Genomic DNA, 19410 nt, shown 5'->3' with positions numbered 1-19410 from the left:
TTCGGAAGGTAGTCAGAGCTCCCAGGGGAAAAAAATTTTTAGGGCAAACCATTCACTGTGACCCTGTCCTAAACATATGTTTAATTATTCAACTAATTTTTCATTGAGTGCCTGCTATGCCAGGTCCTGTGCCTAGTTCTAAAGACACAAGACAAACATGGGTCCCTACTCTCAGAGACTATAATGTCAGAAAGTATTCCAGTAATTACAAGTGTGATGAATCATGTAAAGACTGAAGTAGCCAGGTGTAGTGGCTCATGGCTATAATCCCAACACATTGGGGGCCAAGGCAGGAGGATTGCTTGAGCCTGAGAGATTGAGACCAGCTTGGGCAACATAGTGAGACTCCTCTCTCTACAGAAAATTTAAAAACTAGTCAGGCATGGTGGCCCACACTGGTCCCAGCTACTCCAGAGGCTGAGGCAGGAGAATCGTTTGAGCCCAGGAGGTCGTGGCTACAGTGAGCCATGATTGTGCCACTATACTGTAGACTGGGCAACACAGCAAGACCCTATCTCTAAAAAGAAAAAAAAAAAAAGACTGAAGTAGAGGAAACTATTAGGGAGTTATGATGTGCAATTTACCAGGGCAGAAGTTCAGCAAATGCCACTTATGCCAAGATCTGACAGATAGATAGCATTTTAGGTAATGGAGGTAGCATGTGCAAAAGTCCTGCAGGATGAGGAAGTGTGGTGTGGCCAGGGGAAAAAGGAAGTACCAGAGTTGGAGCTTAGAGAGCAAAAGAGGAACAAAAAGCGAAGCCAGGGAAGTAAATGGAAGACAGATCACAGAGGACGTCGTAAACCATCCCGTATAGTCAGGATGGGCTAGGTTATGCCGTGGCAATAAACAGCACCAAAGTCTCAGTGGCTGAACAAAGAAAATGTTATTCCTCGCCTACATTCCATGTTCAGTGCAGAGTGATGAAGGGCTCTGCTCACCTAGTCACTCAGGAACCCAGACTAATATGGCTGGGCCATCTGGTAGCTGCATCATCTGGAACCTGTGGGCTTCCTAGTTTCCACAGTAGGGACATGTGAAGAAGAGTGAGTTGTATCACCAACTAAATGCCTCGTTTCAGAAGTGACACTTGTCACTCCCACTCACAGCCCATTAGCCTGAACCAGTCACATAGCCTGATCTGATGTCACGTCAGCTGAGAAGTATAAGGGAACACATGAAACATTGGGTATCATTGCCTCTGCCATTTCATAAGAAGTGTGGATTTGACCCAAAAGCCAACAGAAGCCATTGAAAGGTTTTTTAAGTGACCAGATTTGGGTTTCTTAAAGACTGCCCTGGCTGCAGTGGGAGGAATGATTTGAAGAGGGAGAAGAAAGCAGAAAGTGCAGGTAGGAGGCCCCTGCATTGCCCAGTTAGATGACTGTGGATTAGACCCATAGGTTCAGGGACCTTTCAGGAGGTAGAATCCACAGGACTTTGGGGTTCACAGAGGCAGGGATAGAGAAGAGAAGTGGTCAAGGACAGCCCCACTTCTTGATTTATGGACATAGATCAGTGGCAGAGCCATCTGCTGGGTAGGAGCCTTTTCTGAGGAGGAAGTTAGGATGATTCAGAGTCAATGGTTGACTCTCCAAGGACAGAGGGCAGCTGCAATTAGTACCTTGTTGGACCCATATGAGGCACTTAAATATTTATGGAAATTGTTCCCTGGTCTCCTGCATTATCTTGAGATGCTTCTTCATAACTCTGGGCTGGGGGGAAGTCATCAGTCATCTTATTACCCATTTCTGAAACCCATTTCCCAAAACTTCTCCATTTAATGATTATTCATTTGGATACACTTTCCGGCCACTTCACCTCTAAAATTAGCGAGTACAAGAACCGTCAAGATTATCATTAAACTAGCCAGTGCTTCATTTGTTCTCCTAATTGCTCGGAGGGGAAAAAGATAATCAAGTGGTTGCTCTACTCTGGAAACCTGGTTTTCAAAAATTACCTGAAATCTAAATTGTGCTTTTTAAAGCAGCACTTAAATTTTGACTCCAGTCATTTCATTAAGACTAGCACTTGCTGAGAACTCTTTAAATAAGTTTTGAATTACCAGTGTCATGGAAAGCAATTGGAAGGAAGGGAGGCTTTCCTTTGAGCATGATGTATGTGTGTGTGCATGTGTGTGGGTGTGTTTGGCATAAACAGGATTTTTCTTGTTAATGTATCATTTCACGTATTGAATTGCACCTGCATTAAAAGGTGATAAAACAAAGGCTGAGCCTATGCTCATTCTTATCAGGACTCCTCCAACAGAGCCTGCCTGGGTTATATGAACTTTGCTCAGCCCAAGGAGCCTCAACAATATTGTTTCAAATGAGTGGGTGCAAATCTAAGAGACCTGCAATTCTTCCCCAGCAGAGCTATTAATCATATTGGCAGAGGACAGGGCAGATGCAGAGTCTCCCGGGGCCCTTTGTCAGTGTTCATGTTAGAAAAGCTGATGGTGGTACTCACCTGGGGACAGAACAATTAGGGGGAAGCAGAAAAAATTAACTTATTTCATTATAGCCATGAATGGCTGTATAAAGAACTTTACTCATTCAATTCAGAGTGCATATTGCCCTTTTACTGGGTGAACAATGGAGGGGCAGGTGCCCTGGGGCCTCTAAGTCATTGTTCCTAGTTCAAGCTGCCATCAGAGCTTGCCTAAACAATTTCAGTAACTTCCTAATTGGTCTCCCTACTTCTGTTCTGGCACTTCTAAATAGCAACCAAAACGAGCTTTTTATTTCTTTTTGCTTGTTTGTTTACATACAGCAAAAGTTACTCTAACGTCCAGTTCTATAATTTTAATAAATGCATACAATTGCGTAACCACACCACAATCAAGACGTAGAATAGTTCCAGTAGTCTGCCCTGAAATTTCTCATGCTGCCCCTTTATAGTCAGTTTCTTCCCCAACTCATAACCGCTGGCAACCACCAATCTGTTTCCTGCTCCTGTAGTTTTCTTTTTCCAGAATGTCATATAAATGGAATCATACAGAATGTAGCTTTTTGAGTCGGGCTTCTTTCATTTTGGATAATGCATTTGGAATTACCATGCTGTTTCATGTATCAGTAGTTCATTCCTTTTTGATGCTGAGTAATATTCCGTTGTATAGATGTGCCAGAGTTTGTTCATTCACCTCGTGAAAGACGTTGGAGTTGTTTTCCAGTTGTTGGCAACTATGCATAAAGCTGCTATAAATACTTGCATACTGGTTTTTGAGTGAGCACAAGTTTTTATTTCTCTTGGGTGATTACTTAGGAGTGGAATTGCTGGGTCAGATGCTAAGTATGTGTTTAACTTTCTAAGAAACTGCCGAACAGTAGCATGAGCTTTTAAAAGCATAAAGCAGATCATATCACTCCTCTACCTAAGTCCTGCCAAAGACTTCCTATTATATGTAGAATAAAATGGAAGCTTCCGAGGCTCTTGTGATCTGGCCCCTGCCTGTCTCTATGGCCTCTTTTATCATCTTCTCCTTACATGCTCTGTTCCAGCCTTCTCTCTGTTTCTTTCTTCTGTCTTTTTCTCAAGCAAGCTGAGCTCCTTCCCTCTTTCGGACTTTCACACTAGCTTATGGTGCCTCTTCTGGGCATGTTCTTACCTCCATTTTCACATAGCTAGCTCCTTCTTATCATTTGTTGTTTCAACTTAAATGCCCTCTTCTCAGCAGATCTTCCTCGACCCCCTAATTTAAAGTAGGTCCCTCCCCCAATCCCTCTCTATCACATCAGAGCACTTATAATTATATGATGGTTTCTTGTTTAGTTGTTTACATGCTGGCTCTGTCACTTATAAGTCACCCCTTCCAGGCCTCGGCCTCCTTATCTTTAAAGTGGACATAATAATGCTCATTCCCCTATTGAATGAGTTTTTCACAATATTATAAGCTTCTTGAGGTAAGAACCACATCTTTTTTAAAATTTTCTTTTTAAGAACTTTATTTATTCCTCAACAAAAGTCATATTCAATAAAATTTTCTGTCTCAGTTATTTTAATCCTCTGTACATTATCACTAAAAAATTCTTTAATGGGCAAATTTCTTTTACCTCTATAGTTGGATTTCTAAATTAGAATGAGCTATGGTTTTAGAGGGCAACTGGTAACAATTATAAAAACGAAAATTTAGGTAATCATCCAAAAATTTAAGAGTTATTGCACTAACTCTTGTTTGTCAACATGTTTCAGATTTCCAAAGGAAATGAACCCACAGGGGCCCTCAGTGAGTAGGGTACTCAAAATATTACTATGTATTTCTTGTGAGAATGGATCGATGTAGTGGGGAAGACAGACATAACACAGTGGTGTACTGGAGTTGGCTGGAACTAGATCACAAGAGCTGGTTGTTACATTTTCAGGAATTTTTCCAGCCAGGTGTTTAACCATTGGTGGCTTGAAAAACTCTACGAATCAGGGATTTTTTTTTCTTTCTTCTATGTTACTTTTTTTTTTTTTTTCTGACAGCTGATTTACTAACACATCACTGACTAAGAGACATAGAACAAGGAAGAAGGGTGATTACATGAACATATTTAAAGGAAGTAGTAAAAGACAGTCTTAGCATAAGAATTCAGGGTCCTGAATGCACTTACATTCTGGCCCAAACACTTATGAAATGTATGAACTTGGCCGGGCGCGGTGGCTCAAGCCTGTAATCCCAGCACTTTGGGAGGCCGAGACGGGCGGATCACTAGGTCAGGAGATCGAGACCATCCTGGCGAACACGGTGAAACCCCGTCTCTACTAAAAAATACAAAAAACTAGCCGGGCGAGGCGGCGGGCGCCTGTAGTCCCAGCTACTCGGGAGGCTGAGGCAGGAGAATGGCGTAAACCCGGGGGGCGGAGCTTGCAGTGAGCTGAGATCCGGCCACTGCACTCCAGCCCGGGCGACAGAGCCAGACTCCGTCTCAAAAAAAAAAAAAAAGAAAAAGAAATGTATGAACTTGAGCAACTTCATTCACTCATTATTCCACAAGCACTAAGCATCTACTCTGGGGTACAGGAGAGAATCATGTGTAGAAGGTCCCTGCAACCCAGATAGCTAACAGACTAGTGGGGGAAAGGCAAGTAAAGGATTGTGGTTTGGAGTGAAAAACACAATGATCGGGAAACACAGGGGCTGCTGGGAGCACCAGGAAGGGGAAGTGGCCAACCTAGCGGGGGATTCCAGGATGGCTAAAGGAAGAGGGGAGAAGTCCACTAGGTGAAAACAGCCAGAAATGACTGGGGAAAATGGGTAAAGGAAGAATAAATATACTCAGCCAGGGAAGAGCACATGGCTTATTAAGTAAAAGAGTAATACTTACTTTGCAGGAAAGTTGGGAGAATGCATTAATAGAGCAAAGTCATGAGGATGCATTGATAGAAGATGGAAGCTGTTACTGTGCTCACCAAGGAATGAGCATCTGAGCCAGTGACCGAGGAGGTGGCATCTGACCTGGTTTCAGATGGGAGTGGGTAGGAACTGGCTACGTACATTAGATCAGGAAGACAAACCTCTCATTGGACCTTTTGTCTTTTCAGCCAAACCTCACCGCAAGACACCTTCTAGAGAAGAACAAAGGTCGCCAGTCATCCCGCACAAAAAACCTGTCCCTGGTGTCCTCATCCTCCAGAGGCAACACATCTACCCTCCGTAGGGGCCCAGGGTCCAGGAGGAAGGGGCCCGGGCAATTTTCCATCACAACAGCCTTGAACACTCTCAACCGGATGGTCCATTCTCCTTCAGGACGCCATATGGTAGAGATCAGCACCCCAGTGCTTATCAGCTCCAGCAACCCCTCTGTGATCACCCAGCCCGTGGAGAAAGCAGACATTCCTTCCAGCTCAGCGGGACAGGTAGGGAAGAATCTCCTGAGATTAGGGCACTTTTGAATTGGGCAAGTGATTCATACCATGTCACAAGCAATATTTGATGTTTACTACTAGCTAAGCACCCAGAATGCCCTACTAGTAACTAATGCCGTATGTATTCCATGTCAGAATTGTATAAACATTTTATTTCATCCTTGAACAGCCTGTGAGTTAGGTGTTATTACTATTATCCTCATTTTACAGATGAGGGATCTTAGGTTTAGAGGGGTTAAACAACTTATCCAAATTCTCACAGATACTTTTCTTTCCCTTGCTGAGAGCCATGATATCATTCCTGTCCCTTAGAGAACTTCCCTCCAAAGAGATGATGGCACCTATTTTCTCAAGAGTGTTTTGGCATCATAATTTGAGATTCACTGTCCCATCCTCTGGCAATGTATTAGGCATCAGATGGAAAGAAAGCAAAAGAAACAAAAAAGAAACTATGGGTTATTGAATGTTCTTAGGACTGGTTACCTACATTTGTAGGACCCAGTCCAAAATGAAAATACAAGTCCTTTGCTCAAAAATAATCAAGAATTTCAAGATGGGAACAGCAGAGCATTAAACCAAGCAAGGAGCCTTGTGTGGCTATGCAAGTCACACACTGGTGAAGCCAGCCCTGGGTGTTTCCAGATGGAGTACCTAATAAGATAATGCATGTAAAGTGCCTAGCACCATGATGCCTGCCATATACTAAGCATCCAATAAGTGTTAGCTCTTGGTCACTGTGTTGCCAACTGAAGAGAAATAAACCTGGGGTGGTCGTGGCAATCCAGAGGCTGAAGTATTTCTAGTAGCATATGGCTATTTATGTTGAAGGGTACTTTAAAAGATGAAGGAGTTGGAGGAATGAGGCAAAGTAATTAAGAAGAGCTGAATGTTGGGTATTCAGCTGAAAACACTCTTTGGGACCACGCAGGTGGCAACTTGAAAGGGCAAAACTCAACTTGTACTGATATTTTTTTTTTAAGGAGCCGTAAATTTTGTTTTTAAACATGAATTTCTACCTTGGGATTAAAAGGCTTAATTGGACTCTAATCCCTTTTTAACAAGACAAGGAGGAAAGAGAAAGTCAAGGGCTCCTCAAAGACCTGTGTGCTATTCTGAAAGGAAAACAATCACCTCCTACAACGCTTCATATCTTATACCACTGTCTGGGTCACTAAGAAGTTGGCTGCTCATGTAATTCTGCCCACCACCTGCACCACATGCACACACATACACATACACACTTTCTCTCTCTTTCTCCTCCATTACACTTCCCTTGCTTTAACAAAAGCTATAAAACTTTCTACATACACACTGCACTTCTTTACAAGTACATATTAATATATGCTTTATGCCCAAAGTTCTCCTTCACACACACACACACACACACTCTCTCTAAAATGGGAGCCTTGTGACTCACAATTAAGCCAAAGAGTCATAGAGTTTTTTGAAAGGATTCTTTATATATAGTCATAGATATATAAAGTGCAGCCCACACTCAGTAGAAATAAGCTAGCTCACTTAGCTCTAAGTTGACTTCGCAAAAGATTTCACCAGAGTCATTTTCCGCGTGCTTTTAAAATTCTTATTTTGGGCATTTATGTCATCTACGGAGGCTGGACTAGAGTGGGAGAAGCTTAGTAGGATTCAAAACACGTATTATTCCTTAGTAGTTTTCACAAATAGTGAGAATTCCACAGTATGGCATTCACACATCCGATGACCAGGGAACCACTTCACAACAGCCTTTTCTCCACTCAGATGGCTGTGGATTGGAAGGATTTCTACGTATTTGACCAAAGGTTGTAAAAGCACACTCGAAATGGCCCACTTATGACTTCTATCTAAAGACAAGCAGGAAGTTGAGCAAATGACAAGTTCTTCCCTTTTCGCTAACATTCTTGAGAGCTGTGGTTGGGTCTAGTTCATCACACTCCCCCTCCCTTCCCTACTCCAGCAACCCACATGGTGCCTAGACCCTAGCAGGTACTCAATAAATCAAGGAATCAAGACTTTTAACGTAGATATCTGGGCAGGTGGTGGTGACATATACGTAGGGAAGACTGGAGAAAAAATTAATTTCTTAAAGAAAGATTACAGATTAGTGTAACTCTTCCAGCCAATAAACATCTGTTGAATGCTTACGATGTGCTAGTAACCATAGTGAGTATTGGAGATTCCACTACCAAAGCAAGAAGAGTAATGTAACCTCAAACTAATATGAGATGGATGGATCTATAGGTAAGTAGGTAGGTAGGTAGGTAGATGGATGCATGGATGGATGGATGGATGGATGGATGGATGGATGGATGAATGAATGGATGGATAGATGATTGATTGAGTGAGTGAGTGAGTGATATCCTCTAATAGAAAAGTCTCCTTTTACTCCCAGTCTCCTAAGCCTCCCCTCCATTCCAAAACTGTAATAAAAGCCTTGGTAGGGGAGGTATTATCAACACTTTATAGCAAGGTAATAAGGCCCCAAAAGAAAAATGATTAAGCCAAGTTTGTGTAATTTAGTAAAGAGTCTGGATTGAATTTAGAATTGTCTAATTGTAGAACGTAACCTCCTATCACTATACTGTGCTATCAACTAAGGCCACGTTAGGCAACATTCTGCCAGTGTAGTTTATCCTGGATGTCTGCAGCCTCCCTTTTCTTGGTTGTCTTTACTTGACTCCTTTTGAATGGTAAGGCCTTCCAGCATTCTCTTCTCCACCCACCCCCTCAGTCAAGCATTTGTCCTAAGTCTTTTGCACCTGAAAAAGGCTTCCATTTACTATCACTTTGTTTCTTTATGAACTACCAGTTGTGTCCGAACATTGTGTATGGTGCTGATGGCACCAAGAATAAGCTGCTGCCTCATTCTCCTCCTGTGGTAGAGACAAGTCTTGGATTGTCCCTCAAGTCTCAAACCCAAAAGGGTAGCAATTGCTACCCTTTCATAATGAGGAGCCAGAGCCAGGAATTTTTTTTCCCCTTTGTCGTTGTGTCTTTCCACCTGTGGAAAACCACTTGAAACTTCTGGATAGAACATCAGGAAATGACCTCACAGATGAACTGCAACTACAGACAAAAAACAGTGGCACTTGAAAACAATTCAGGATTAGACCTGAAGATGCTAAGTAAGTTCTGTGGAAAACTGCAGTGCAGGAAGTTAAGTGGGTGGATTGAAACCAATGCAGTTGGCCTCTAGGAGAGTCCTGGAGACAAAGAAAGTCAACTGCACGTGACACAAGTTAGAAAGAAGTCCTTCAGAAATGCCTGTTTGGGGAAAGTCACATGTGCAGGGCCCTCCCTGGAGATTCTAAAGTTGACTTGGTTCAGGATGTGGAGCCTGCTCGCCCCACTGCCTCCCACACTCACAGAGCAATGAAGTATTCTTGTTTTCCTAAGAAGTTCTGCTCCTCAATACGCCCTCTTTCTCCCCTTCCCCTCCCCCTCCCCATCCCTATCCTTCAGCCTCCCTCCTTCTGTATCACAGATGCAGGGTAGCAGAACTGCTCTGCAACTGGAAAGCTCTCTTTCCCTCACCTCCTACATTCAGCTAGTCAGTAAGCTCAGTGTGCCACCTAAATAGTTATTGCTTTTGCCCATCCCATTTCACTGCCTTAGTTTGGGTCTGCATCCCTTGCCTAGACTATTGCTCCAGCCTCCTCACTGACCTCCCAGAGCCCACACTCAATCACTTCGCCTCACCCTGCCCAACCCCTCCCACCCCCATCCATACTTCCCGTAATGGCCTCCATAATGACCTCTTGCAAAACCCAAATCCCTTCAGCCACTTCTCTTCCCCAAACTATTAATGGATCCCATTATTGAGTGATCACGACCAGCCAGAAACTACAATAAGTGATTTACAAACATTTGACTCTCCTCAAAACTGTTCAGAGTAGGTATTGGTATGCTCATTTTACCAAACGGGGAAACTCTGGGAGTGAAAGATTAGGTTTTTTCTTAGTCTTTTTTTAATTTTAATTTTTTTATTTCAGTAGCTTTAGGGGTACAAGTGGTTTTTGGTTACATGGATGAATTGTATAGTGGTGAAGTCTGAGATTTTAATGTACCCATCACCAGAGTAGCCTACATTGTACCCAATAGATAATTTTTCTTCCCTTAACCACCCTCAACCTCCCTCTCTTCTTCAAGTCTCCCATTTCCATTATACCACTCTGTATGCCTTTGCATACCCATAGTTTAGCTCCCACTTAGTGAGAACATACAATGTTGGTTTTCCATTCCTGAGTTATTTCACTTAGGATTATAGCCTCCAGATCACACACACACACACACACACACACACACACACAAACACACACACACACACCACATTTCTTTATCCACTTATCAGTTGATTCCTTATCTTTGCAATTGTGAATTGTGTTGTGATAAACATATGCATGTGCGTGTCTTTTTGTTATAATGACTTCTTGTCCTTTGGGTAGATGCCCAGTAGTGGGATCAAATGGTAGATCTACTTTTTGTTATTTGAGAAATCTCCAAACTGTTTTCCATAGAGGTTATACTAATTTAAATTTCCGCCAGCAGTGTATAAGCGCTCCCTTTTCACCACATCCATGCCAACATCTACTGTTTTTTCACTTTTTAATAATGGTCATTCTGACTTGGATAAGGTGGTATCTTACTGTGGTTTTAATTTGCATTTCCTTGATAATTAGTGTGATATTGAGCATTTTTTATATGTTTGTTGGCTGCTTATATATCTTGTATATCTTCTTTAGCCCACTTTTTAATGGGATTGTTTGCTTTTTTCTTACTGATTTGAGTTTCTTGTAGATTCTGGATATTAGTCCTTTGTCAAATGCATAGTTTGCAAATATTTTCTGCCATTCTGTAGGTTTCTGTTTACTCTTGTGATTATTTCTTCTGCTGTGCAGAAGCTTTTTAGTTTGCTTAGTTTCATTTATTTATTTTTGTCTTTGTTGCATTTGTGGTCTTAGTCATAAATTCTTTGCCTAGGCCCATGTCCAGAAGAGTTTTTCTAGGTTTTCTTCTAGATTTTTTTATGATTTGAGGTCTTAGATTTAAGTCTTTAATCTATCTCAAGCTAATTTTTGTATATGGTGAGAGGTAAGGATTCAGTTTCATTCTTCTGCGTGTGGCTATTCCATTTTCCCAACACCATTTATTAAATAGGATGTCCTTCCTCGGTTTATGTTTTTGTGTGCTTTGTCAAAAATCACTTGTTTAAAAGTGTTTGGCTGGCCGGGCGTGGTGGCTTACGCCTGTAATCACAGCACTTTGGGAGGCCAAGGCAGGCAGATCATGAGGTCAGGAGATAGAGACCATCCTGGCTAACACGGTGAAAGCCCGTCTCTGCTAAAAATACAAAAAAAATTAGCCGGGCGTGGTGGTGGGCACCTGTAGTCCCAGCTACTTGGGAGGCTGAGGCAGGAGAATGGTGTGAACCCGGGAGGTGGAGCTTGCAGTGAGCCAAGATCACACCACCGCACTCCAACCTGGTTGTCAGAGTGAGATTCCATCTCAAAAAAAAAAAAAAAAAAAAAGCCGGGCGCGGTGGCTCACGCCTGTAATCCCAGCACTTTGGGAGGCCGAGGCGGGCGGATCACAAGGTCAGGAGATCGAGACCACGGTGAAACCCCGTTTCTACTAAAAATACAAAAAATTAGCCGGGCGCGGTTGTGGGCGCCTGTAGTCCCAGCTACTCGGGAGGCTGAGGCAGGAGAATGGCGTGAACCCGGGAGGCAGAGCTTGCAGTGAGCCGAGATCGCGCCATTGCACTCCAGCCTGGGCGACAGAGCAAGACTCCGTCTCAAAAAAAAAAAAAAAAAAAAAGTGTTTGGCTTTATTTCTGGGTTCTCTATTCTATTCCATTGGTCTATATTCCTACTTTTATACCAGTACCATGCTATTGTGGTTACTGTAGCTTTGTAACTTAATTTGAAGTCAGATAATATAATGCCTCCAGATTTTTCTTTTTGTTTAGAATTGCTTTGACTATTTGGGCTCTTTTTTGGTTCTATATGAATTTTAGGATTGCTTCTGTGAAAAATGATGTTAGTATTTTGATAGAAATTGCATTGAATCTGTAGATTGCTTTGAGCAGTATGGTCATTTTCACAATATTGTTTCTTCCAATCTATGAACATGGAATGTATTTCCATTTGTTTGTGCCATTTATTATTTTTTTGGCAGTGCTTCATAATTCTCCTTGTAGAGATCTTTCACTTCCTTGGTTAAGTATATACCTAGGTTTTTTGTTTTTCTTTTTATACTTTAAGTTCTAGGGTACATGTGCACAATGTGCAGGTTTGTTACACATGTATACAAGTGCCATGTTGGTGTGCTGCACCCGTTAACTCATCATTTACATTAGGTGTATCTCCTAATGCTATCCCTCCTCCCTCCCCAACCCCACAACAGGCCCTGGTGTGTGATGTTCCCCACCCTGTGTCCAAGTGTTCTGATTGTTCAATTCCCACCTATGAGTGAGAACATGCGGTGTTTGGTTTTCTATCCTTGCGATAGTTTCCTCAGAATGATGGTTTCCAGCTTCATCCATGTCCCTTCAAAGGACATTAACTGATCCTTTTTTATGGCTGCATAGCAGTCCATGGTGTATATGTGCCACATTTTCTTAATCCAGTCTATCATTGCTGGACATTTGGATTGGTTCCAAGTCTTTGGTATTGTGAATAGTGCCACAATAAACACACATGTGCATATGTCTTTATACCAGCATGATTTATAATCCTTTGGGTACATGCCCAGTAATGGGATGGCTGGGTCAAATGGTATTTCTAGTTCTAGTTCCTTGAGGAATCGCCACACTGTCTTCTACAATGGTTGAACTAGTTTATAGTCCCACCAACAGTGTAAAAGTGTTCCTATTTCTCCACATCCTCTCCAGCACCTGTTGTTTCCTGACTTTTTAATGATCGCCATTCTAACTGGTGTGAGATGGTATCTCATTGTGGTTTTGATTTGCATTTCTCTGATGGTCAGTGATGATGAGCTTTTTTTCATGTGTCCGTTGGCTACATAAATATCTTCTTTTGAGAATTGTCTGTTCATATCCTTCAGCCACTTTTCGATGGGGTTGTTTGATTTTTTCTTGTAAATTTGTTTAATTTCTTTGTAGATTCTGGATATTAGCCCTTTGTCAGATGGGTAGATTGCAAACATTTTCTCCCATTCTGTAGGTTGCCTGTTCACTCTAATGGTAGTTTCTTTTGCTGTGCAGAAACTCTTTAGTTTAATTAGATCCCATTTGTCAATTTTGGCTTTTGTTGCCGTTGCTTTTGGTGTTTTAGTCACGAAGTCCTTGCCCATGCCTATGTCCTGAATGGTATTGCCTAGGTTTTCTTCTAGGGTTTTTATGGTTTTAGGTCTAACATTTAAGTCTTTAATTCATCTTGAATTAATTTTTGTATAAGATGTAAGGAAAGGATCCAGTTTCAGCTTTCTACATATGTCTAGCCAATTTTCCCAGCACCATTTATTAAATAGGGAATCCTTTCCCCATTTCTTGTTTTTGTCAGGTTGGCCAAAGATCAGATGGTTGTAGATGTGTGGCATTATTTCCAGGGGCTCTATTCTGTTCCATTGGTCTATATCTCTGTTTTGGTATACCTAGGTATTTTTTAATAGCTATTGTAAAAGGGATTGAGTTCTTTATTTGATTCTCAGCTTGTTTGTTGTTGCTGTATAGCAATGCTGCTAATTTGTGTACATTGATTTTGTGACCTGAGACTACTGAATTCATTGATCACATCTAGGAGTCTTTTGGAGGAGTTTTTAGGGTTTTCTAGGTGTAAGATCATCAGCAAACAGAGATAGTTTGACTTCCTCTTTTCTAATTTGGATGCCCTTTATTTCTTTCTCTTGCCTGACTGTGCTGGCTAGGAATTCCCAAAAAGATTAAGTAATTTGCACAACGTCTCAAGGGTAGAAACAGGTCCCAGACTTACAGACCTGTGCTCCCTTCCCTCAGTGAGTTTTTAGTATGATATTCTAGACCTTCCGGGATCTGGCTACAGTTCACTTCCTGGTCTCCCAGGTCTGCTGACACACACACGTGCATACACATAAAAGTACAGTGGTGTATGTACATTCCTATATGCACACCATGTACTAGGCCACCTCTTTGCTTTTTGTCCTTGTACCCAGCACAATGCCTGCATTATTCTGGGCAATGAACAAATGTTTTTTGAATAAATAATTGCTGCTCCTTCTGGAATTTATTTTTGTTGCATCCACCTGTTACACTCATATCCATACCCCAAGGCCCTATAAGCATATTGTTTTTCAAGGAAGCTTTTGCCACCACTCCTCCACAGAATTATTTCTCTCATATACATCTCTCTTGTATTCACAGCACATTATTTATACTTGTGTTGTAACATATATGTTAGAACATATAACACCTTCTTTGCACAATAAATACCACATATATATCTTACCAACATGCTTAAGATTGAAAATCTTTTAAGAGCAGGCTTGATGTTTTGTTCACTTATGTGCCCTTGAGTTTCCAAACCCCTCTTCTGATTACACAGAACAAAAAAGATAAGAGAGAGAAAAAGGTGGGGGTCACTTAAGTCAGTGTAAAGAATGTGATTCCTTCCCCCACTGTCCTCCATCTTATGCCAGGATGATAATGACAAGTCCAAGTGTCTTTCCTGGGCTCCTCATCTGGGAAGATGAGCTGTCATGTGCCTGGGGGAATTCTGAGGTCTATAAAGCTGACTGTCCTTTTAACCCCATATTTGAAATAGTCTGAATAAAGTAGCTTCTGGGAGCTTGAACTATTACAAGTCCAGATCCTCTCCCAGGGTACTCCTTCGCCACTATCTTTCATAGGAGTCCCAACCCAACTTTATGGTACTCAGGGCTGCCATGAGAAATGGTTTTACTTAGTACTAATATACATATTTTTTTTCTTTGGACACTCTCCCAGTTCATATTTATATTTAAGATTCTTAGTTAATCTTCCTTCTTGAGGTAATTTACAGAGATAAATTAACCCTACGTTTATAGTCTTATAATGATATCTCCCAAGATAGATATTTCTTTTATTTTACAATTTTTACTCAACAAATTCATACTCATAAGTGATGTTGTCAGAGCACTCCAGAACTCACTGAGCACTCCCAAAGAGTTGTGGGTAGAAAAGAGAAGAGGTACCATTAGATGAACACATATCCCCTCCCATTGCTCTGTTCCACGTTATCATTATCTGCCCCCATAATGCCTTTTATGGGGACTACTGAGTGTCTGAAATGTGTTTGTCAAATTTTTGAAAATGTACCCACTGGGTGAAGATAACCCCTTAAACTTTCTCATAAATTACCAGGTAAGGCCTTAGCAGGATTTCACAGGCAGATGGCTGAAAGCAAGAAAGGACCAGAAGGCCTCCCACTTCTCTCTCTATTTTGCCAGGGCCCCCTGAGTAAAGAACTGTCATGAGCCACCCAGAGATACAGTGTTGTACAGGAGAAACCACGGCAGCCTTAGACCCAGGAACCTCTTCCCCAGCCCAATGGTGGGATGTAGGACCAATCAATACTGAGCTTGTTTCCCACCAAAAAAAATGAGAACTCACCTCTGACTCACAAGGTTGTTGGGAAGATCAAAAATAGAAAGTGAATATTAAGTTCTTGGCTACCACTTTTGTTGTTGTTGTCATTTTAAAACTTTTTAGCAGTCAAAATGTCTTAGCAATCAGTTGCTGGATTGCTCTTCAATCCCTATCCTGTTATTTTTTGGACTTTTTACAACAAAAAATTTCAAAAGTATTTAAAAGTTGGAAGAATAGTATAATGAACCCTCATGTACACATCACCTAGTCTCAGCAATTATCCACTAATGGGCCAATCTTATTTCAGATATTTATCTTTTCATTCACCTGCTCCCCTCTTGGGTTATTTTATTCATTTATTTATGTATTTATTTATTTATTTAAGATAAAGTCTCACTCTGTTGCCCTGGCTGAAGTGCAGTGCATGATCTTGGTTCACTGCAACCTCTGCCTCCCAGGTTCAAGCGATTCTCCTGCCTCAGCCTCACAAGTAGTTGGGACTATGGGTGTGTGCCACCATGCCCAGCTAATTTTTGTATTATGAATAGAGACTGGGTTTCGCCATGTTGGCCAGGTTTGTCTTGAACTCCTGATCTCAAGTGATCTGCCCGCCTTGCCTCTTGGGTTAATTTAAAGCAAAGCCCAGACATCATATCATTTCGTCCAGAAAAATTTCAGCAAATGTCTCTTTAAAAATATTTTTAACATAACCATGATTTTTTATCACACACTAAAAAATGAACAACAGGCCAGGCACAGTGGCTCATGCCTGTAATCCCAGCACTTTGGGAGGCTGAGGCAGGCAGATCACTTGAGGTCAGGAGTTCAAGACCAGCCTGGCCAACATGGTGAAACCCCATCTCTACTAAAAATACAAAAATTAGCCAGGCATGGTGGCGCATGCCTGTAGTTCCAGCTACTCGGGAAGCTGAGGCAGGATGATGGCTTGAACCAGGAGGCAGAGGTTGCAGGGAGCCAAGATCTTGCCATTGCGCTCCAGCCTGGGTGACACAGAGCAAGACTCTGTCTCAAAAAATAAAAATAAAAATTTCTTAAAAACATTAAATATTCAGTGTTCAAATTTTTATATTTGCCTTATGAATGTTCTTAGTGTTTGTTCAAATGGGAACAAAATGAAGTAAACACATTGCATTGAGTTAATATGGCTCTTAAATTTCTTTTTTTTTTTCAAGAGAATTAAATCGTTTATTGATTACACATGATAATGGATGATACACAAGCTTCATTCCCATCTATAATTTTATCTGGTACCATTATTCAATTTAGCTATATTGCATAGGATGTGCCAACAATCACTTTTATAACCAATAATTCCATGATTTTGCTTGGGTAATCCCTTTTAATGGTGAACTTCAGGTCACAACAGTAACTATCAGTTCAACTACACCAAGGTTTCCGAAGACAATGGCTTCTCCACCCAAGCAGGTTGTATATAAATTCCAAATAGAACCTGGCATCACCCTGAAGGAATTCTAACTTCACACTGTTGGGGAAATTTACCAAGATGGCTTCAGAGTAGATTAACTTTACCCAGCACATTAAAAAGAAGACATTTATTCAGCGTCACGATCAGACTATTACATTTAGCAATCAACAGCATGGGTGCAAAAAAAAAAAAAAACTACGTTAAAACCCTTTGTTGGAATGCTTTACACTTTCCACAGAACAGAAACTAAAATAACCTGTTATACAATTAGTCACAAATACAGTCCTCAAGTTTTTTGCCCATACACATGAGTATTTGTCTAAAACATGTCTTCTTTGTAGCAGCTAGGCCCTGCCACCACTGTGCTTGAGTTCACAAATCTGTTGTAACTTGTAGCTTCCCTGTCACTTCTCTGGCTCTCCTCTCCTGCTAAGCTTTGTTTCCTAATTAAAATCTTCTGCCACTGCCATAGCTACTGCTGCTGCTGGAACCACCATAGCCACCTTGGTTTCGTGGTTTTGCAAAGTATTGGCCTCCACCGCCATAGGGGCCATAGCTTCTGCCTCCAAAATTTCCTCCCTTCATGGTCCAAAATTTGAAGACTGATTGTTGTAATTGCCAAAATCATTGTAGCTTCCACCACCTCCAAAATTGCTTCCATCATTACCAAATCCATTATAGCCATCCCCACTGCCACCATATCCGCCACCATATCCTCCACCACCACAGCTGCCACCAAAGCCACCACCACCACTGAAGTTTCCTCCACAACCGAAGTTGTCATTCCCACCGAAACCACCTCCACGACCACCACCAAAGTTTCCAGAACCACTTCGACCTCTATGGCTGGATGAAGCACTAGTCATCTCTTGCTTTGACAGGGCTTTCCTAACTTCACAGTTGTGGCCATTCACAGTATGGTATTTCTGAATGACAGTCTTATCCACGGAGTCATGGTCGTCAAAGGTTACAAAGGCAAAGCCCCTTTTCTTGCCACTGCCTCAGTCAGTCATGATTTCAATCACTTCAATTTTCCCATACTGTTCAAAATAATCTCTTAGGTGATGTTCTTCAGTGTCTTCTTTAATGCCACCAACAAATATCTTTTTCACAGTTAAGTGGGCACCTGGTCTTTGAGAATCTTCTCTTGAGACAGCTCTCTTTGGTTCCACAACTCTTCCGTCCACCTTGTGTGGCCTTGCATTCATAGCTGCATCCACCTCCCCCACAGTGGCATATGTGACAAACCCAAAGCCCCTGGAACGCTTGGTGTTTGGATCTCTCATTACCACACAGTCCGTGAGCGTTCCCCATTGCTCAAAATGGCTCCTCAGGCTCTCATCGGTTGTTTCAAAGCTCAGCCCTCCAATGAAGAGCTTCCTCAGCTGTTCGGGCTCTTTAGGAGACTCTGACTTAGACATGACGGCAGGGAGAAGAGAGACTTTAACGATGCTTCTTCGGCAGCGTCCACGGGCAGAAAAAAGCAAATTTCTTTTATTCTACACATCCCTCCTTCTCCCCTAACCATGTACACATTAAAAAAACAAAGTCACTTGCCCTTTTGAATTTTCCAAATTCTGGATATTACTAGTTGCATTTTTGCAGTGATAATACATTCCTCTCTAGCCCGTACTTTCTTTTTTCCTTTTTTCTTTTTTTAGACAGAGTCTCACTCTGCTACCCAGGCTGAACTGCAGTGGTGTGATGTTGGCTCACTGCAACCTCCGCCTCCCAGGTTCAAGTGGTCCTCCCACCTCAGCCATCCAAGAAGGTGGGATTAAAGGCATGCACCACCACACCTGCCTAATTTTTGTGTTGTTAGTAGAAACAGGGTTTCACCATGTTGGCCAGGCTGGTCTCAAACTCCTGGACTCAAGTAATCCACCCGCCTCAGCCTCCCAAAGTACTGGGATTACAGGTGTGAGCCACTGAGCCCAGCCTCCCCCGTACTTTCTGTAAACTGATAGAACTAGAGGCTTGACAGCTTCGGGCTCAATTTTTTGTCAAGAATACTTCATAGGTAGTACTAAGTACTTGTTTTTTGGTTTGGTTTGGGTTTTTTTAAGTGTACAATTCAATGACTTTTCATATATTCACACTGTGCAGCCTTCATCCCTATAGTCAATTTTAAACATTTCCTTTACTCCAAATAGAAATCCCACACCTCTTAGCCATCACCTCCCAAATTACCATTTCCTTTAACCCCAGCCCTAAGAAACCATTAAGTTACTTTCTGTCTTTATAGATTTGCCTATTCTGGATGTTTTCTATAAGTGGAAGCACACAGTATTTGAATATTTGGATCTTTGTGGATGTTTTATTTCACTGAATATGTTTTTAGGTTTATTCATATTGTGGTATGTATTAGTGCTCATTCTTTTTATGGCGAATAACATTCTATTGCATGAATATACCATATTTTGTTTATCCACTCATCAATGAATGAGCGTTTGGGTTGTTTTTACTTTTTGGCTATCATGAATAATGCTGCTATGAACATTTGTAGACATATGCTTTCATCTGATTGTATACCTAGAAGTGGAACAGTTAGATC

The 19410-nt window shown here is 41.6% G+C and overlaps 1 protein-coding gene and 1 pseudogene across 2 annotated transcripts in view; one reads left to right on the top strand and one right to left on the bottom strand.

Moving 5' to 3' along the window:
* Positions 1-19410, top strand: part of LOC105466930 (SH3 domain containing ring finger 2) — a 133187-nt gene that overhangs the window by 74685 nt on the left and 39092 nt on the right. For both annotated transcript variants that reach the window (XM_071098264.1, XM_011716145.3), the window contains exon 5: positions 5527-5841. In XM_071098264.1, the coding sequence (XP_070954365.1) occupies positions 5527-5841 (315 nt within the window). The remainder of the gene's footprint in view (positions 1-5526; positions 5842-19410) is intronic.
* Positions 17041-18314, bottom strand: LOC105466927 (heterogeneous nuclear ribonucleoprotein A1-like; annotated as a pseudogene).

The sequence above is a fragment of the Macaca nemestrina genome, chromosome 6 (assembly GCF_043159975.1).
Source record: "Macaca nemestrina isolate mMacNem1 chromosome 6, mMacNem.hap1, whole genome shotgun sequence".
Classification (NCBI taxonomy): Eukaryota; Metazoa; Chordata; class Mammalia; order Primates; family Cercopithecidae; genus Macaca; species Macaca nemestrina.
Note: the sequence above shows the minus strand (reverse complement) of the source record. Positions and strands in the feature narration are given on the sequence as shown.